This window comes from Podarcis gaigeae (genome assembly GCF_964106915.1).
Source record: "Podarcis gaigeae genome assembly, chromosome: 1".
Classification (NCBI taxonomy): Eukaryota; Metazoa; Chordata; class Lepidosauria; order Squamata; family Lacertidae; genus Podarcis; species Podarcis gaigeae.
This window is the reverse complement of record NC_139678.1, coordinates 131,296,812-131,318,258: the sequence shown is the minus strand read 5'-3', so window position 1 is coordinate 131,318,258 and position 21,447 is coordinate 131,296,812. Positions and strand designations below refer to the sequence as shown.

Here is a 21,447-nt window from a genome sequence, read left to right as displayed (position 1 = left end):
CCTGGAAAAGACCCTGATGTTGGGAAAGATGGAGGGCACAAGGAGAAGGGGACGACAGAGGACAAGATGGTTGGATACTGTTCTCGAAGCTACCAGCATGAGTTTGACCAAACTGCGGGAGGCAGTGGAAGACAGGAGTGCCTGCCGTCCATGGGTTCACGAAGAGTCGGACACGACTAAACAACAATAACAACCATCCTTGGAGACATGGATTGTGTGAATAATGCAACTAAGGGAATTTTCATGTCGCCTCAGGTTCCTTGCATGATTTTCCATGCTATCCCAATGCTGGACCCTTAGACACAACTGGCCAGAATGAGCCAGGTGATGTTCCCTGACCCCTGTAGAAGCTTTCAGACCAAATTTACTTGCTGGTCTGAGAATTTAGGAGACACGCCCTGACTGTATATAGAATTGACTTTGCTTGATATTCCTTGTCCTTTGCTGTCCCTGAAGCTCCTCGTGAACAAGGTCTGACAAGGTCCCAAGCAGGTGAGGTTGGGTTATCATAGTTTCAAAATCTCATTTTCCAAGCTGTGCAATGTGTCTACTCTTGGATCAAAGCTGAGTTTCTGATAGAGCACAAATTAAGTGCAGGAGGATAGCAAGGAAAAATAAGCAATTCTTCTCTACTGCCTGCCTCTTCACCTTTCTGAATTAAGTGTAGCATGCCCCATAGTGACCAGGCAGGTAATCCATAAGCCAAAATGTATAATTTTGAGACAATATCCAACTAAAAGGGTGTACATCCTAAACTCTGGAGAAAACTAACAGTTCTTCAGTTCTCTGCATCTAGTTTCCATCCTCACTCCTCTGCCCTGCCAAAAAAATGATACAGAAATGAACAATGAGAGAGAGTCTCTCATGGTCATGTTGTTTAGTCGTTTAGTCGTGTCCGACTCTTCGTGACCCCCTGGACCAGAGCACGCCAGGCACTTCTGTCTTCCGCTGCCTCCCGCAGTTTGGTCAAACTCATGCTGGTAGCTTCGAGAACACTATCCAACCATCTCGTCCTCTGTTGTACCCTTCTCCTTGTGCCCTCCATCTTTCTCAACATCAGGGTCTTTTCCAGGGAGTCTTCTCATGAGGTGGCCAAAGTATTGGAGCCTCAGCTTCAGGATCTGTCCTTCCAGTGAGCACTCAGGGCTGATTTCCTTAAGAATGGAGAGGTTTGATCTTCTTGCAGTCCATGGGACTCTCAAGAGTCTCCTCCAGCACCATAATTCAAAAATATCAATTCTTTGGTGATCAGCCTTCTTTATGGTCCAGCTCTCACTTCCATACATCACTACTGGGAAATACTTTGGTATTTCATGGTCATACTTTGCCCCTAAAAATGTGTTGGGAAAGCTTGTTTTCATTCTTAGGATTATTATATTTCATTAATTTGAGCACTGTTCATTTCAGTACTTTGTATCAATTATCTGATGGATTTTTTCCTGAAACTCAAAAGTGTTGCAGTTAATTTTTTTAATTATATCATAAAGCCGAAAAGGTCCGGAAGATCACTTTAATCTATTCCATTTCGTGTCTTCAGAGAGGAGCTTCAGTTTTGTACCCCATAGCCACATGCTGCATAAAATCCACCATATCCAGATGACCAAGTGTGGACCAAGTAGAGAACAAAGAGGGAAACCCTAAGCACTTCAAATAATAATTCAGTAAAAACAGAGACATGTTCTGTTTTCCCTTTTAAACCAACACTTGCTTTCTGGCTTATGGTCCTATGCATAGTTGCTTTAAATCTCACTGTTTTGAATGGAATTTCTGTGAAAGCAACTGTGTGCAGGAAGATTAGCGTATATTATGAGGTTTTGTTTTGTTTTGTTACTTTGTTCAAACTACTGAGAAAAAATGGGCTCGTTTTGCTGTTTAATTGTAGCAGCTGACAAATGACTGTTTCAGTGCAGCTTGTTGAACATCTGGAAAGCCATGCTCTTTTAATTCATTTTACAGTCCCACCTGTGTCTTAAAATGTACAGCTGTGTAATTATGAGTAAGCACCAAGCGTTTAGTGGAGTTGGTAATTTTGGATGACTTTGGAACAGTCTTTTTTTGGGTGCACAAAAGACTTATATAACATCTAAACCAGAGCTTTCCACGTTAGTGTGCCGACTGCAGCATATAGGTGTGTCACACAAATGCTCCTTGCATTCCTCCCAGGCCTGGAAAGGGGTTAGTTTCACCTGCAGTTTGCTAGTAAAACTTAATTACCGTGTCACGAAATGATGCATATCTAAAAAGCGTGTCACCGACATGAAAAGTTTGGAAAGCTCTGATCAAAACACTTGAGTATCCCTTTTCTGGGGCTTCCCCTTTTATTTCTTTGTTACTCTTAAATCTTCCCTTTTTGCTCTACTGGAGAGCCAATACAGTGGTACCTTGGGTTACATACGGTTCTGGTTACAGACTCCGCTAACCCAGAAATAGTGCTTCAGGTTAAGAACTTTGCTTCAGGATAAGAACAGAAATCATGCTGTGGCGGTGCGGCGGCAGCAGGAGGCCCCATTAGCTAAAGTGGTGCTTCAGGTTAAGCACAGTTTCAGGTCAAGAACGGACCTCCGGAACGAATTAGGTACTTAACCTGAGGTACCACTGTATGATTCAAAATAAAGTTGTTCAATAGATCCAGACAGCTTCCAGGGGGCTTACGGAGTGAAAGTCATCCTGCTTTTACTGTGAACACTGCAATTATGGCTTTCCAGGGCCCAGCAAAATTGTTGGTTTTGGAGAATTGAATTCAATTTCCAACTTGGTCCTGAAATTCATTGTATAACTTCAGCAGGCTATGGCCTTTGGCCTGGTTTGGATGTACCAACACTTTCCACGTATCTGATCAGGCATGGCTATGCGTACCAGACTGGTTCCACTGGTTCCAGATTGGGAGGTTGGGCATTTAAATCCTAAATCCAGCAGAGACCCGCTAGACTACCGCAGCTCCCCTTTCCACTTTACACAAAGTATCTGACTTGCTTTTCCCATCTTTTCCATGTTAAAAGATCCTGCTGAGACCCCCAAAACCCCAGAGCCAGCACTGCAGGTATTGTGGCCTAGTGACAATTCACATAAGCACAGTGCTCCATTATTGTTGTTTCAAGCCTGACACACATACAAGTTGCTGCCAAGTAGTGCTTTCTGTTGGTCGTATTACTACTTCCGCACAACTGTACCTTGCTCTATGAAGATCCATTGAATGTCTTAATCAGGTGAACGGCCTTTCAGTACTTCATCCTATTAAATAACAGTCGCCTTTCTTGCAGGATTGTGATGAGTTTTGAGTAAAATAAGGAAAGGTATCTGAGCTGACATTGGGCAGTGGGCAGGTTGGTAATAAAAGTAATAGTCTTCCTCAGTTGTCTAGTTAGTTTCAACGGTGTAATGCCTCAAAACTTAAAGGAGCCTCTTATTTTGCATTCACATAGAAACATTTATGGGCAGATACTAGTATCAGAGGACAGACACGAGCTGAATTAAAACAGCTCTCCAGCCCAAATGCCTTTCTAGTGCAAGAACAGTATACAGTTCTGGTAATGAGAGAGCTTTGATCAAGCGTATACTGTATTTTATCCAGGCTTTGCCAGTGAGGTTAGATTAGGTTTTGTAGAATCTGCTATTCATATGCACACTTAAAAGTCAGTGTGTGTGTGTGTGTGTGTTTTCAGTATGTTCTGTAGAAGCTTCCAGTAATTGAATCTAGGTTAGCTGAATATCTGAATTCAGTTGTTTCCACCCCCGTAGCCTCTGTCTCTTCATGACGGTATATTGAATAGCATTTCAAGCGTCCAACTAACCTTCCAAGTGCTATCCAGATGCATAAAGATGTCCCTTGAGCCATTTGGGTAAATTAGGTTGTATTACAACCTCAGAACACTTTAGCGTAACTAGTATAACACCGCTGAGGAGATAGTATCGATTGCCTGTGAGCATTTAGAGGTTTTATTAGAGGCTGAGCTAAGCTTAATGGATTTCCCCACCCCCACCCCTTTTCTAGGTATCAAAGCAAGCCAAAGAGTTCCTGGAATATGTCTATGAAGAGCCCCTGATTGACATCCAGCAGGAAAACCCGATGCTGTATAGACATGTTGAGCCACTGACAACGGTGGTCCGTCTGAGACAGCAGCTGAAATCCCTCCGAGCCTATTTGTTCAGCTGCAGAGCAGCAGTGGCCGAAGACCTGCGAAGGAGGTAGGAAGAAGGGGTATCAGGCAAGCTTCCTCGGGGCTCCCTTCCCCTGTTTGTCTGTCTCTCACTTCCTCTTCTTGGTTCCCATGACCTAGCAATTAAAGTGCTGCCTGTTGTGTCTTCCTACTCGTTGTAACTGGATACTTCCAATGCAACTGGATGGTCCACGGCCTTAAAATATCTCTGATTCACCAGCGCTTCTCTTAAGGATATTGGGAAGAGAGTGGCTCCACAGACTGACAGCCTTACAGCAGGAATGGTTTTCTGTGCAGCAGATGTAAACTTAGCAGTCATTGCATGCCAATTAGAGAGCAATAGAATATGCAGGCTTTGGAACAAGTTACATACATACAAGGCATATGGAACTGACTCGCTGTGTCAGATCATTAATCCACCTAGTCTCACATGGTGTATTCTGGCCTTGCTGTAATTCTCCAAGATCGCCGTCTTTCCCTGCCCTGCCACATGAGATCCTTTGCAACTCTAGATGCCTGGGATTGAGGCTGGCAATGCTTCATGCAGACCATGTGCTGTGACACTGAGCTGCACCAAAACGCCACACTTTGAGCACATGAACATGGCTGTTGTTTTGGCTAGTGCTGCTACTGCTGGAAGAGTTCCCACTCAGCTGGGGTTTGTGCATTTGCAGAGGCATTTCAGTCATGCGTCTGAAATATAATTGCCACTGGGCGATCCAGCAATAGCTCTTAGCATCCCATGGGAACTGCATTTAAAGTCCTGTGGTTTGGAGTCACCTACTGCCCGACTTTTCCTCCCCCATCCATCACTGAGGTCAGTGCCTCAGGCAGAGCAAGGAACAGGGTAAGGCCTGCTGTTGAAATGGTGCCCTCCTTCTCCTCTTCCTCTGAATTGAACACAGCTTACAAGGCCTAAGAAGGAGGGAAGGGAAGTTCAGACTTGTACCCACGCAACAAACCCTAAAAACTATGTTTCTTTTGTCTCGTGGAGTTCACTGGAAATAATTAAGAGCCAAGGAAGCCAAAAACTGGAACGGTACCTTGGTTCTGTCTCTTGGTCACACTATGGTGTGCCGGAATGTGTGGGGTGTGTGTGACCAGAACACAATAATGTGGATTTGCTTTCATATAAATAGATGATTCCCTGCTATCCTCCCTAAATTGTGCCCTGTTGCAGGGTAGGGGAAGAAAGACAATTGACACCTGCTTGTTTTGCCAGTAATGAAAGGGAAGTGAACTTTGCCATTCAGAAGATAACCTGTGTCAGTGCCTTGGTTCAAAATGTCAAGAACAGCTAAGGGAAGTCTTCAGTGTCAGGAAGGTGGGAGATGCTGGTAACCACATTCCTGTTTAAGTGTTTGTTGCGGGGACTGAACGGAGCTTTTTCTTTCTTTTAAATAAAAGATCTGCAACTTTGTAAGGAGGGTGCATGTAATGCTTTACAAATTATTGCCTTGCCCTTACACACGCATCCACAAGCGACATTATCTTCTGCTTTTTTCCCTATCCTTCATTTGTAATACTGGTAATAGTGCCTCCTTCAATTAGTATGAAGGCAGGATGGCTTATGGAGGGTGCAGTTCAGAAAAAGGTGCCGGAGAAAGAAATTACTGCTTTTGATTAACACCAAAGGGGGGGAAAAATAAAAGAATGTTCTGATTAAAATAAAGAGGCAGGGAGGGCTGAACCAAGTCAATGAAGAGAGTCGGAGAAAAGAGATCAAAGGAAACAAAGAGAGAAAAGCAACAGGGCCTGGAGACATGGGCAGAGAGGGGAAGGTGAGGATGCTGGCTGCGGATGAAGAGCCAGAGCTGATGGGAAAAGGTGATGGAAAAGGGGCCAGGAGAAGCTGCGAAGAGGCATTCAGGAGAGCACGGGAACAAAAGCAAACCTGAGAAAATAAGAACCGCTGGGAGCTACAAAGTGCCCAAACAAAGGAGGATTAGAGGCGGAGGAAGAAGCAGTCGCGTGGACATAGTGCTGGAGGCAGGGAGGGTGAAGTTGGGATGTGGTTTTCGGGGGCTTCCAAGAACTGAAAATATCAAATTGTTATCAACGTTGGGGGAAAGTAGCATTGCATCAGAGCCTGTTGGGGTAAGACGTGGTAGGCTCATTCCATGCTGCCAATAAAATCAGCGGGAAGAAAAAAATGTTTTAAAAGGTTTCAAATGGGCTAAATTAAAAGGTGTTTGAGTAACAGGACATAGCTTAATTTTATCTTGTGGTCAGGTCAGCTTGGATTAACCTTCGACTATAAAACCATATTGGTAGCTACAATTCTCTGAACACAGTCGGTCATGCCCTCAAACCTCACAACAACTCTCATCATGAGGATGAATCCTTTTCCCTTTCTCCATCTTTTTGTTCATAGTGTGAGCCTCACTCTGTGTGTGTGTTTTAACCTCATTATTTTGTGTGTGTGTGCAAGATTTTATCACGCTTCCTAGTTTCTTGTTCTGCGAACAAAAACCTTGCCAGTGATTATCCACTATGTTATTTCCTATTTTGTAGCCCTTATTTGTAACACAATCGCCATTTCTACAGAACGTGAGGTAATCCAGGAGTTTGTTTTTTCATGGTTAAATTATTACCCACCCCATTCCCACTTATTCTTCGTTTCAGTTATGTGAAAAACCAGCAGCTCTGAGAACACCATCCTGAAGTCCTGTCAGTATGGTATAAACAAGCTGAAACAAAACTGTTAATAGGGCCGTCCACAGAGAACTAAGAGCGGACTGATTAATCACGATGGCACCCTGTTGCTCTTACAGCATGGATTGCCTTCCTTCTGAGGGAAAGAGAAGAGTCTGCTCCTGTTTTTCTACTGGTTTTCAATACTATCTATGCTTGTGTGTTAAAATGCACAAGAGTATTTCTAATAATAATAATAATAATAATAATAATAATAATAATAATTTTTGATTTGATTTGTATACCACCCTTCATCCAAAGATCCCAGGGCAGTTCACAACAGAAAATGTGGGGAAATGGCTGCCAAATCTGTGCGCTGGAGTTGCAGTTTATTTCCGAAGCAACTATAGCCTAACATGTTGAACAACGAAAAGAAGTCTTGGAGTTCTCTGTGTTCCCTTTGAACAAAGTAGTATTTACGGTGATTTATCAGATCACTTTTCTTGATGATTCCCGGGTGCTTGTTGCATCGGCTATTTAAATAAAGGCTAAGATTATTACAGAAACAGAAGTGCTTTGCAAAAAAAAAAGGGAATAGCTTGAGTTTGAGTGCGTCCTGCTGCATTGTCACAGTCAGTAACATCTGACCCTAGAGAGGCCATGGCCCTTGTCAGCTCTGATGGAATGGTGGTTTCTTGCTTAGCTTTATCCAGTACAATAGAGCTATCTAGAAGCATTGTGCCATTTCTGGGGGCCCTTTGGCCCTCGGTGGGCCTTTTCTCTCAACAGTTCCTCCAGGAAAAGTGGCACAACATTGCGTTGGCCTCGGTAGGAGCAAAGTGGAAGTGTTAGCTAGCAGTAACAGCAGAGCTATGTGATTTGTCCTTCATGTCATGGCAACTTGGAACTACCACCAGAAGTGGTCTCTCTCGTAGTAGCTCCAAAAGAGTTCATATTTAAGATTCCCTTTTAATTTCCTACTTGATAATGCAATCACAGATGGTTTTTCAAAACGTTTTCATTTCGCTTTTATAGCAAAAGTTGTAAAAAACGGAAAAACAACAACCCATCAACCAAGATTTGTGTTATTGACCAATGGTTAAGAGGGAGATAGATGGTGAAAGATGGAAGATTACAACACAATTAATACCACAAATCAAGTATGAGTATCTGGTCAAAATAAGGAACTTGAGGCTGAAGTGGCATTTGCTTTTAATATAATAAGAATAAGAATATATTTATACCCTGCCCACCTGGCTGGGTTTCCCCAGCCACTCTGGGCAGCTCCCAACAGAATCTTAAAAACAATAAAACATCATACATTGAAAACTTCCCTAAACAGCAGGGGTTTTGTAATTTTATTTTAGCTATTGTGATTTATGTGGAATATGTTCAGTTTAATTGTGTATTTTTAAAATGTTTTAATTGTGACTGCTTTTGCTATGTAGAATGCTGAAAGCCACCTATGGCACGGTTTGCACTGTGGAAAAGCGGATACAGATAAAATTATGTATGTATGTAATTGATTTGCTATGGTGAGTTGGTTTCTCAGCCAGAGCGATTTGCCAGGTCCTCCCAAACGAAAGAAGATTCCACCTAAACATTAGGAAGAACTTCCTGACAGTAAGAGCTGTTTGACAGTGGAATTTGTTGCCAAGGAGTGTGGTGGAGTCTCCTTCTTTGGAGGTCTTTAAGCAGAGGCTTGACAACCATATGTCAGGAGTGCTCTGATGGTGTTTCCTGCTTGGCAGGGGGTTGGACTCGGTGGCCCTTGTGGTCTCTTCCAACTCTATGATTCTATGATTCTATGATTCTAGTAGCCATTGATAGTCCTCTCCTCGTGAATTTCTCTTACAATACACATTTTTGCAAAGCAATTTCCCTAATACAATGTATTTTGGTATATTATTTTCACTAATATATGCACAAGTTACCCTAATATCTACATTTTGTACACATTACTTGGCTGGAGAGCTGCACTGAAAAATTCAGAGAAGTACCCCTTTCAAAGCTGGGCTGAGTTTTGGTTTGTTTTTTAGCCTGGAGAAGAGGAGGTTAAGGGGTGATATGATAGCCATGTTCAAATATATAAAAGGATGTCACATAGAGGAGGGAGAAAGGTTGTTTTCTGCTGCTCCAGAGAAGCGGACACGGAGCAATGGATCCAAACTACAAGAAAGAAGATTCCACCTAATCATTAGGAAGAACTTCCTGACAGTAAGAGCTGTTCGACAGTGGAATTTGCTGCCAAGGAGTGTGGTGGAGTCTCCTTCTTTGGAGGTCTTTAAGCAGAGGCTTGACAACCATATGTCAGGAGTGCTCTGATGGTGTTTCCTGCTTGGCAGGGAGTTGGACTCGATGGCCCTTGTGGTCTCTTCCAACTCTATGATTCTAGGATTCTATCCTTGGCCTTCAAGTCTCTCCATCTCACCCACAGGACTTTTTCCACACAACAACATTCCACTCACAAGTATGTCCTGCCCTGCATGCATGTACAAACATGTTACATGGATTGTTAATAACATCATAGGTGAATTTATTTTATGGTACACAAGCACCATATATAGGCAAGTTGACTGGCTTTCCTAAAAGGACCGCTTAGAATCTGGGATTTCACAAACTTGCAGGTCTGTCCATGTTGAAAATTTGCATAAGGTATTTTCAAGTTCATACTCTCCACAGGAGCAGCTCCTGGAAATCTGTTGCCCCAAATTTACAAAACTGCAGATTTTGAAAGAATAGGTGACATTAAAATCATGGGACTCTAGAAATGCTGTATTTGTTGCAGGACTGATGTAACGCAGCTTTCCAAAAACCAGCTTTAAATGGCATGTAGAATTTCTTATAAGATTGCTAAAATTGCTGCATGACAAAGGAGATAATGGCATTGATCATATTTTAGAAGAGATATTAGAAAACACTGGGTATTAGAAAATGACAAATGCCCCTTTTCTTTCATAAGAGATTGCCTTTTTAAAAAATCCCACTGAGATTCAAAATTGTTTTCACTTGCAGAAGCATTGCTTGAAAAATTGGCTCTACCTATGTCCAGCATATATTTATCACTTTAGGAAAAGCTTGCAGCAATCTTTTAAAGTGCACCTGCAGAAACAGCAACTGCCTCTGTGGCAAAGTAGATGAAAGGTTAGCCTTTTAAATACTTCCTGCTCAGTACTTCATTTTTCAGATATACAGAAACAAGATCACTAAAAGCTGTTTCTTTCTTCTTCTTTTTTTATAAATATTTATTAAGATTTTCCAGTTTTATACACAAAGAAAAACAATTAACAAAACAAAAAGCAAAAATACACATTTAAAGACAAAAGAAAACAAATATAATTCCCAATTCTTATTTCCATTACCTTATATCCCGGACCTCCTCTCACCTCCCCCTTTTGTATTCCAGTTCAAATTCTTAATTCAGCAAAATCCTTGTTGCCACATTGATGTAACTTATTTTAACTTATTATTCCACCTTTACATTATAGCTGGTAACCATTTAGTTTCTGTTCAACATCATTCTAACTTTCATTAATTTTGCAATATTTCTGTAAATAGTCTTTAAATTTCCTCCAATCTTCTTCCGCCGACTCTTTCCCCTGGTTTCGGATTCTGCCAGTCATTTCCGCCAATCCCATGTATTCGATCATCTTCATCTGCCATTCCTCCAGAGTGGGTAAATCTTGTGTTTTCCAGTGTTTTGCGATGAGAATTCTTGCTGCTGTTGTCGCGTACATAAAAAAAGTTCTGTCCTTCTTTAGTACCATTTGGCCGACCATGCCCAGAAGAAAGGCCTCTGGTTTTTTCAAGAAGGTGTACTTAAGTACCTTTTTCAATTCATTATAAATCATTTCCCAGAAGGCCTTAATCCTTGGGCACGTCCACCAAAGGTGAAAGAATGTACCTTCAGTCTCTTTACATTTCCAACATTTATTATCGGGCAAATGATAAATCACTAAAAGATGTTTCTGAACAACCAATTATATTCTGAATTGCAAATATTCAAAATGTAAAACAATACTGCAGTATTAAAAATAAATAAATGATGGAGCCAACTCAGAACAAAATAAACTAGCTCAGTATAAATCTTATTAGCCAAGTCTGCATAGGTTTCTACTTCACCTTCACTTAACTTATTGCTCTGAGGGCCTTCTGGCAATTTCATCACTGCAAAAAGTGGGGTTCCAGGTTCCTTCTTGGCAGTGGTGTGCGCCTTCCGACCAGATATCAAACAGATAAACAAGTGTATGACTTTTAGGAGACAACTGAAGGCAGCCGGACGTAGGGAAGTTTTTTTTATGTTGTTTTATTGTGTTTTTATATTTTTTTGGAAGCTGTCCAGAGTGGCTGGGCAAGCCATTCAGATGGGTGGCATATAAATATGATGGTGATGATGATTAAGCAGTTCTGTGTTATAACCACTTTGCTTTCTGGATTCACTTTGTTGACATTGACATTTCATTTTTGTGCGGACCTCTTCTTTAGATTTTTTGCTTTTTTTGCCAAAATGTTTAATACAATAATCTTTTTTTAAAAGCAAGAACAAGTAAGCTACACAGAAGAGGTGGGGAATGGGCTTCCAGCAGCCACATCTTAAGAGCCTTTTGGTCATCTTAGGATGCAATTCACCGGCACAGCCTAGTGCTTCTTTTTCACTCTAAAGCTGTTTGTCTGGCAAGAGGGCGAGGGAAGCAGCTGGGCAGCTCTGTTTTAGTTGTCCAGCACAGAAACAAAATCAGTTTGCACTGCTGCAGGACAATCGAGCCTATAGGACTGAACAGTCAGACAGATTTTTTAAAGGATCTGGGCTTAAATTTACTCTAGACATAAACTTCTAAAAGTGGGTAGATCAAGAGCAGCACTATTTGTTCTGAAAGAGAATGGCACTTGATCAAACTGTTTTTTGCATACAGTAGTACAGTCGTACCTTGGTTCTCGAACGCCTTGGTACTCATACACTTTGGCTCCCGTACACCGAAAACCTAGAAGTAAGTGTTCCAGTTTTCGAACATTTTTTGGAAGCCAAATGTCCGACACGGCTTCCACTTGAGTGCGAGAAGCTCCTGCAGCCAATCGAAAGCCACGCCTTAGTTTTCAAACAGTTTCAGGAGTCGAACGGACTTCTGGAACAGATAATATTTGAGAACCAAGGTATTTGAATCCTTTTCTTATATATCCTCATAAGAACAGTTCCTTGATTTATACCCACCTGCCTCGATTTCATTGAGCTGCAGACTGTGAACTTCAGAATTTACTCTGCGCTTATCACTTTTGTACTTTGGCTTTTTGCATAGGTCTTAGGCAGGTCTGTTTGCCGTTGTTTTAGCCTAGCTGTCAGAGTGCTTAATTCAGTGCAGAAAAATTACCCTGAGCTGATGACAAATCATCTCTTAAATGCCTTCGGACAGTGTTTATTCTTACCAAAGGGACATAGCTACAAACCCTGCAACTTCGCCCTAAATACAGAAAACAAAGCCTTATCTTGGGTTCTGTTTACAGTCAAAAAGTCACAGATAACCTTTTGTTTGTGCAGATACATCCCTGATAAGGCTGAGAGCCAAGGATGGATGAAATGTCTGGTTCGATCTTGCACAATTGTTATGCTTCAAACTAATTGCCAGTGAAAAAGAAATGGAAGCTCATGAGAAACTGCCCACGGTGCCCGAGTTCCTTACTTAGATGTAATGTCTCCAATCCCTCCCTGAACCAACAGGCAAAAGCCTACATTTCTATTTCTGTCACTTCTTAATTTGTTCACCCAGAAAAGGCTTCACCTTTTCTTCCTCCCCTCCCTTTTTTTTTTTTTTTAAAGGAATTCCCACCATTCCATCTTAAAAGTAAGGTTCAGGTTGCTTCCAGACGGAAGCCGCCTTCTTTTCCCTTTTTGGTGGCTTGCAAAACTACAGTGCCCATTCCATGCAACCATGAAGCTTTTATTTCCCATATTTTTCACTCTATAAGATGCACCAGACCACAAGACGCACCTAGTTTTTGGAGGAGGAAAACAAGAAAAAAATATATTCTGAATCCCAGAAGCCAGAACAGCAAGAGGGATCGCTACGCAGTGAAAGCAGCAATCCCTCTTGCTGTTCTGGCTTCTGGGATAACTGTGCAGCTTGCATTCGCTCTATAAGACGCACACACATTTCCCCTTACTTTTTAGGAGGGAAAAAGTGAGTCTTATAGAGCAAAAAATACGGTATTTCTTTTTGTTTGATTGAACTATTTTCTGTCCACACCAGCGGACAGATTGCGATAGGATGTGTCTGGAATTCAGAGTACATATCCCCATCACCAAACCTCCTTCTGAGAAGGGAAGAGCTCTCTGTGTGTTTAAAGGTTGTGTGGTTGTAGGTTTGGGCACACACCCCTTTCCAACAGCTGTAATGTGGTCTTCAGGTTCTCCACACCTGCCCTAAGTAAACAAGCAAACGTCCTTAACCCTGAAGTCTTGGAATGATTGAAACAGCTTTGGCTTGCACCATTTTTATTGTTGTTCTTAACGTATTGGTGTTGCCTTCCATTGTTGTTGCTGAGAATATTGCATCCCACTGACGTTTCACCTTTAGGCTGCAGTTATATACACACTGTGAGTAAGTCATATTGAACTCAGTGGGGCTTATGTCTGAGTAAAGGATTGTCGTGCCCATCTGCACCTTTTTATTACAGTGGTACCTCGCAAGACGAAATTAATTCGTTCTGCGAGTTTTTTCGTCTTGCGAAGCACGGATTCCCATAGGAATGCATTGAAAATCAAACTTGCAAGACGTTTTCGTCTTGGGAAGCAAGCCCATAGGGAAATTCGTCTTGCGAAGCAACTCAAAAAACGAAAAACTCTTTCGTCTTGCGAGTTTTTCGTCTTACGAGGCATTCGTCTTGCGAGGTACCACTGTATTGTTATGTATTTATTGAATTTATATCCTGCCTTTCCTCCCAAAGGAACCTTTGGCTCCTCCCTGCTGGCTCCCTGCTGCGGAGATTTTTGTTTCAGTCTTCTTTTATATTTCTCAAAGCGTTTAAAAAAATCTGTGCCAAAGTTGCAGTAAAGGAGGAACATTTGTTTAAGCGTGCTAGTTCTTCTTCTAAACCAAACTATTTTGCAATGCAGTTCCCCCCCCCCCAAGATCTAAACTGATTTCTCAATGTGAATAAATGACAATGTTTGTTGGTGCTTCTTCAAAGAAAATATTGCGCTGAACTAGATGTCCTGGCTGAATTGACCTCCATCTGACTGTGCAGATGTTCATAAGGTTGCCTTTAAAGCACTCAGACCCTGGATGCAACTGGTTCCATCCATTAGGCACATGATCTTAGTGCCACTGAGTGCCTTATGCTCTCTTTGATTTCGATGAGGAGAGCTTCTTAATGCACTTGGAGTGCTGTCATCAGAAGTAGGCTTTGGCTATTCTGCTGCTTCCTTCCATTGCAAATGAACAAGACCTGTTTCTGCAGTAATAGGAGTTTTGTTTAAAATAAAAAATCAACAAAATTGGGCAGACCTTATTTTTAAGGCTTCTTCCCTCTCCCAGTTTCCATGGCAATGGGAATAAGTGCGCTTTTCTTACAGTTTCTCACTTACTGGTCATGTGCTTTGTTGCTTCCAATATGTGTTTGTTGTGTTTCACCCTTGATAGAGTGCTTTCTTATGGAACCAAAAAGGTGGGATATCTTTTGACGTCTCTGCCAATGTCACTTTGAGAAGCTGCTTTCATAGCATATTTGCCCCAAACATCCGTGTGTGTGTGTGTGTGTGTGTGTGTGTGTTGGTTATATTTGAACGATATTTCCAACTCTCCTTTCCTGGATATGATTGATAGATTTAGACATAACTACTTTTGAATACCGGTCTGGAATGTTTTTCTTCATCAAGAAGTACATTGTACTTATTTTTGCAGTGGTAAAAACCTAGGTTGAACTTCTATGTCTGAGTGGCTGGGGAAACCCAGCCAGATGGGCGGGGTATAATTAATATATTATTATTATTATTATTATTATTATTATTATTATTATTATTATTATTATTGCAGTTTACAATCATAAAGTGAATCATATGTCCCTAACAAAATTTAATATTTGTCATTTTAATGTTATTAGAGAACCATGTTGTTAGAGAACCATGTGTTGTCAAGAAACTGTTCAGAGAAAAAGGAGGCAAAACCAACAGACATGTGGCACAGTGCTATTTTTCTAGAAAAAGAGGTGCCCAAACTCACTATGAATGCCCCCCCCCCCCGCATTCTCTTATGATGGCAATGGTGCCCACCTGAGAGGTGCTGGAACTGAGTTCCGGCTGGGAAAGAAAGCCCTGTATGTGGGCATATACAAAACTACAGATCTGTTAAGATGCCACTGTTACTTCTCAATTTAAAATGAGGTCATTTGGTTTTTAGTTTAAAGCTGTGTGGAATTTGTGAATGGGTAAAAATCTTTAATATTCAGCACTAAAAAAAACAACAATCAGTCTCCAGGATGGTTCAGATTTTGTGCCAGTCTTTCTCCAAACTTTGGGATAAAATGGAAATGACAGGGTTCTAGGAAGAACCACCTGTAGAGGCATGTTTTTCCTCTTCAGTCTTCATCCTGTGGCCTGTGATCATGCCGTGTGCTAGCCAGTTTTAAAGAAGACCTTCCTTTGTGAGAAGGAAATGGTAGGCCTGAGGGAAATGCTATGGTCAGTGAAAGTAATGCAGATTCTCTAAATGCTGTTTTAAAAAATTGGGATGATGGTGGAAAGGTGTGTTTTTCTCGTGGAGGTTGAAGTATTTTAATATCGTCTTACAAGAAGTTTCTGTATGAGATTTTGTACTCTGAAAATTATACAAATACTCACTTTTTATTCTTGTTTTTCTCCAAGAATTTTCCCTAGAGAGTATCTTCTTCAGCAGATCCACCTGTACTCCTTGGCAGATCTACAGCAGGTAATTGAATTTAGTTTGTCCAGAAGCTGGGCCTTATACATACTGTGAATACAGATTTTGTCAAGCTATGTCTTGGTGAACCTTTCTAGACCAAGAAGCCTTCCTAAATGGTAACTCAGAGAAATGCCTTAAACATAGATTGCTTAAGAGCCAGTATGGTGTAGTGGTTAAGAGCGGTGGACTCGTAATCTGGTGAACTGGGTTCGCTTCCCCGCTCCTCCACATGCAGCTGCTGGGGGACCTTGGGCCAGTCACACTTGGGCCAGAGACACATTGAAGTCTCTCAGCCTCACCTCACAGAGTGTTTGTTGTGGGGGAAGAAGGGAAAGGAGATTGTTAGCCGCTTTGAGACTCCTTAGGGTAGTGATAAAGCGGGATATCAAATCCAAACTCTTCTCTTCTTATCTGTAACCAGTATATCAGTGATGATGATTTATTGCCATTAATGCAGTTAATCGCAGATGAGCTGATACCTTTTATGTCCTTAACAAAGCCTACATGGATGTAAAGATACAGGGCAAAGGAGCTCGTACATTTTGTTAGAAGCTCATGAATGAGAGCCGATATAAGTGGTTAAGGGGTTATCTGTGAGCCAAGAAGACCCCAGTTTAAATCTGACTTAATCTATGAATTCCATAAATGACCTTAAATGGGCCATGATTCTGTCAGGCTCAGAACATCACCTGTAAATTAGAGATTTAAAATACTAGTCTAGCTTACATTGCTGTTGTAAAGATTTCTGAGACCATGTGTGTGAACTGATTTTGAATGTTCCAAAAGCATTACATAAAATGCTGAATAATCATTGAATGCTGTTGAGCGCCTGTATCGCGGAAGTGACTTGTCTGCTGGTGGAGTTGTGAGATAGGAACAAGCAAACCGGTTCAAGGGAAGAGCCAGAGAGCAGAGGTCTCCGTGAAGCTTTTTGTAAGTGCCTCGTTCTTCAGATAATCAAACTGCAGAAGAGCAAGTGGCCTAAACTTGGGGTGTCAGTCTCCCCAGTTGCCAGTTTTGTAATCTCCAATGCCTTGCAAGCTGCTTAGCGCCAAATATTGATAGTGGACTTTCAAGAAGCGATCAGTAGCTTATCAAACTTTCCTTGGGAGGGATGGGGAGTTGTCATTAAGGGGGCGGAGGCTTGCAAGAGTCATACTGCACGCATTTATTTAGCTGCTACTCTGACAGATTTCTTTGTCCTGATATACATTTACATTATTTCCTTCCCTTTCTGCACCCAAACCTTTCATCATGTAATTCAATTACAGTTGTGGCTCGGGTGCGTTAAATTGGATTCTGCTTTTAATCTGGCTGGATCCTTATTATCAGCCCAGAAAGTCTCTCTCTCACTCTCTCCTTCCCCCTCCACAATTTCCTTTCTTCTTAAGCGAGAAAACAGGCCATGCCATTTCAGTCAAAATGGTGAAATGATAAGGTTGGAAGAAGATCAGGACCCTTTAGCATAGCTGTCAACTTTTCCCTTTTCTTGCGAGGAATCCTATTCGGAATAAGGGAATTTCCCTTAAATAAGGGAAACATTGACAGCTATGCCCTTTAGGTGCTCTTAGTGATGCCTTAGCCAGATCCATATTCAGGAAGTGTGACATTCTTGATTTGTCTAACATCCATGGGACCCAAATCAGTGAACATGTGGTTCCCAGGAAGTCTCACTTCCAGTCGCAGACGACTCTGGGGTTGTGGCGCTCATCTCGCTTTATTGGCCGAGGGAGCGTACAGCTTCCGGGTCATGTGGCCAGCATGACTAAGCCGCTTCTAGCGAACCAGAGCAGCGCACGGAAACGCCATTTACCTTCCCATCGGAGCGGTACCTATTTATCTACTTGCACTTTGACGTGCTCTCAAACTGCTAGGTTGGCAGGAGCAGGGACCGAGCAACGGGAGCTCACCCCGTCACGGGGATCAGACCTGCTTACCTTGAGCAAAATGCCTCATGTTCCTTGAAACCATATCCCTGGAAGAAAATCAGTTTGAATGGATTCTATTAGAAAAGAAGTGTATCTAGGCACTGCGGTCATCTGCAAGGGATTCTCCCGTGGCAGGGTTAACGTTGCCAGCCTTTATGTCATGTTTGCAGACACCTGTATAACTCAGAGTTGGTCTGCCAACAGGCCTGATGCCTGATGCTAGCGCTCCATAATGCACATAAATTTAGGTTGCAGTCCTAAACCCGCTTACCTTGAAGAAAGCCCCATTGAACTCAGTGCGACCAGCTTCTGAGTAGGCTTGTCCTGCTAATAAATGATAAACTGTGTTTACTTAGGAGTAAGTCACATTGAGTTGAATTGGGCTTACTCCCAGGTAATAGTAACACTGCTTTCCATGCATTTGCACATGGTGAACCTTGTTGAACAAACGTTGTATTAGCTGTACGCCACACATTGGTCCCGTTTTAACACCAAGAAAACTAGCTTTTCCTTGTACGAGTGGAATTGTGTGAATGCGATATGCAAGGTGGCTTTAAAAGCTTCTGAATGGACAGGTGTTTTGCCCCAGGTGGTGGTTGTTGCAGTGTAATTATAAGACAATCGAAGACAAATCCACTCCATAATAGCCTTTAATGCTCCTGTGCTCCATGAACAGAATAGTGTAGCACAAAAGGGAAGGTGTGAAGCAGGAGGAACATAATTCTGGTAAAGTTGTCAAACTACTATAAAGGTAAAGGTAAAGGTACCCCTGCCCGTATGGGCCAGTCTTGACAGACTCTAGGGTTGTGCGCTCATCTCACTCTATAGGCCAGGAGCCAGCGCTGTCCGCAGACACTTCCGGGTCACGTGGCCAGCGTGACGAAGCTGCATCTGGCGAGCCAGCGCAGCACACGGAACGCCGTTTACCTTCTGCCATTTATTCTTTTCATGATTTGGAAAGCACCGTGGGTGCAAATAAGAATGGCTCAGCGGGTCTGATCTTTAACCAAAGAAACGGTGGTTAGTCACACATAGGATTTAATAAAAATAAATAAATGAAATAAAACAATTTCTCTTATCATGTGCTGAGCACAACAGCTGGTCCAGCTACACAATCCCACTAAATGCTTCTTTATTTTCCTACGTAGGCCTACAATACGATGTGGGCACAGCTGCTGCCTCTGCAGCAGAAGTAGCTAACATTATGACTTCCAGATGATATTGGATTCTTAACTCCCATCAGCCCTGACCAGCCTAGCCAATGGCTAGGGATGTTGGGAACTGTAGTTCAGCAGCTTCTGCAGGGTGCTGCATTGGCTACCTCTGCTCTACAGGCTCCAGATGTCTTCCCTCTGGCCTAGCAGCACCACCTTGCAGAGTGGAAACGAGCAGTAGGCAGCAGTCAAGGAAGCGAGCCCGGGTGCTACTGAACCCCGCTTTCTTTTCATCCAAGGCCTCTGCTAAGGGTGCGGCTCCCTCCAGCCAGATAGGAGGAAAGCGCTGCCACGAGGTGGGCCAGTCCTTAATTGGCATTTGGTGTCGCTTTAATCCTTTTAAGACCGCAAACTAAATATTGTGAGAAGGCAACAAGCCCAGAAAAGCAATCTTGCGTAATCAGGTCTTTGCTCTAATGCACAATTGTGAGAGGCCTGGCAGTTTGCGTAATATTTTAAGCAACGGTTGGTTTAGCCCATAGGAGTGAGCTAGGTGCCATACATTCCTTATCTCGTTTAATTCTTGCAACACTTCTTTTGTGCAGTAAGTGAGGGTGCTATATAGTCACTTGCTCCAACCAGTGTTGTGGTTCAGGTGGAAAACCGAAGGTGAACTTCCCATATCCAGGCCCAACATTTTATCTGTCTGTCTGTCTATCTACCGTATTTTTCACACCATAGGACACACCAGACAATAGGACACACCTTGTTTTAGAGGGGGGAGAACAAGGAAAAAAAATCTCCCCCTCTCTGCCCAGCACCCCTTCAGCGAAGCGGCAGGAGCTGCTGCGCAGAGAGGGGGAGAATTTTCCCCCTCTTGTTTTCCCGCTCTAAACCAAGGTGCCATTTAAGGTGCGTTCAGGCGGCTACCTTGGAAGCCTGGAGAGCGAGAGGGGTCGGTGTGCACCGACCCCTCTCGCTCTCCAGGCTTCAGGTTCCTTTCGACCTGCTCTTTGGGGCTGGCGGGGGGAAGCCCACCACCAGCCCCAAAGAGCAGGTCAGGGAGCAGCGGAGAGGCTGCTGCCATAGTCACGCGTCACTTCTCCAGCTGGGAGAGAGTAAGCGGGGCTTCTTTAGCCCCACGCGGCTCTCCCGGCTGGAGAGGTGACGCGCGGCTAAAGAGGCTCCTGCCATAGCCACGTGTCACCTCTCCAGCCAGGAGAGGGTCGCGGGGGGCTTCTTTAGCCTCGCGCGTGCTCTCTCGGCTGGAGAGGTGACACGCGGCTATAGAGGCTCCTGCCATAGCCACGTGTCACCTCTCCAGCCAGGAGAGGGTCGCGGGGGGCTTCTTTAGCCTCGCGCGTGCTCTCTCGGCTGGAGAGGTGACACGCGGCTATAGAGGCTCCTGCCATAGCCGCGCGTCACCTCTCCAGCCGGGAGAGGGTCGCGGGGCTATGGCGTCTTCACTCCATAGGACGCACACACATTTCCCCTTCATTTTTGAAGGGGAAAAAGTGTGTCCTATAGAGCGAAAAATACGGTATCTATCTATCATCTATCTTCATCATTGTTAATTGAATTTGCATGCTGCCCTTCATCTACAGAACCCCAGGCAGTTTACAAAGTAAAATCACAACATGAACATCACAGAATACATAGTAAAAATAAGACCAACAACAAACTAATAATCCCCCCTCCCACAACACAATTAAAAGGGCATAGGATGTCGATCAAGAAGGAACGTTTTTGCCTGGCACCTAGAAGAGGTATAATGAAGGCACCAGCCGTACCTCCCTGGGGAGAGCACCCTACAAGTGAAGAGAAACAGGTGTTGTCACCCTCCAGACCTCCCGTGGAGGAGGCACACAAAGAAGAGCCTCAAAGGATGATCTCGGGGTCCAGGTAGGTTCATATGAAGAGAGGTGGTCCTGAGGTATTGCGGTCCTGAGCCATTTAAGGCTTTATAAGTCAAAACCAGCACAGAATTGGGCCTGGAGACTAATGGGTCGCCAGTGCAGTCAGGCCAGCATCAGTGTAATATGCTCAGGCCATCTCGCCTTAGGGAGCAACCGTGCCAGCCAATTCTGCACTAGCAGAAGTTTCCTAACTGTCTTCAAAGCCAATCTACATATAGCGCGTTGCAGTTATATGACGTGTTGCAGAAGGATACTGTGGTTATCCAAAACCGCTGAGAGGTCAAGGAGAACAGGGACAACATACCCTCTGTTTCTCTCCCTATACAGGTCATACAAAGCGACCCAAGCAGTTTCTGTGCCAAAACCAGGCCTAAACCCCAATTGAAATGGATCTAGAAAATTACACCACCATGCTGTAAAAGTGGTGGATGAAGAAATAGCTTGAAACATTGGTGGTGTTTTTAAAACTAAATCTTTGTGTCTCAATGTTTTCACTCTTGACACTGCCCGCAGATGGAGGAGAGTTCTCTATGGTCTTCGGCTGTGCATTGCACACTGTCCAGTCCTTCTGTTTCCTCTTTTGCTAAATTCTATAAACACCACACTATTCTGTCACCTACAACCGCTATTTCCAGTTCCAGTCTGGAAAAAGTGTGGTCTGCTACCATAATCCATGCTTCTCCTTTTTCCTAGACTTAGCAAAACGCCAGTGCTGTGGGTTCCTAACTTGGTGCATTACTTAGGAA

At 43.1% G+C, this 21,447-nt stretch overlaps 1 protein-coding gene and 1 long non-coding RNA gene across 12 annotated transcripts in view; both read left to right on the top strand.

Moving 5' to 3' along the window:
* PLEKHM3 (pleckstrin homology domain containing M3) overlaps positions 1–21,447 on the top strand; it is a 798,157-nt gene that overhangs the window by 42,137 nt on the left and 734,573 nt on the right. For 5 of the 10 annotated variants that reach the window (XR_014557243.1, XM_083707671.1, XM_083707672.1 and 2 more), the window contains 2 exons: positions 3,992–4,185; positions 15,646–15,709. Coding sequence is in view for 4 of the 10 variants with exons in the window: in XM_083707671.1 (XP_083563797.1) it covers positions 3,992–4,185; positions 15,646–15,709 (258 nt within the window). In the remaining 6 variants the exon portion in view is untranslated. Of the gene's footprint in view, positions 1–3,991; positions 7,363–15,645; positions 15,710–21,447 lie in introns of all 10 variants that reach the window. The other 5 variants (XR_014557240.1, XR_014557241.1, XR_014557242.1 and 2 more) reach the window with 2 other exon arrangements.
* LOC310833677 overlaps positions 1–21,447 on the top strand; it is a 244,055-nt gene that overhangs the window by 142,554 nt on the left and 80,054 nt on the right. The gene's annotated exons all lie outside the window — the stretch shown is intronic.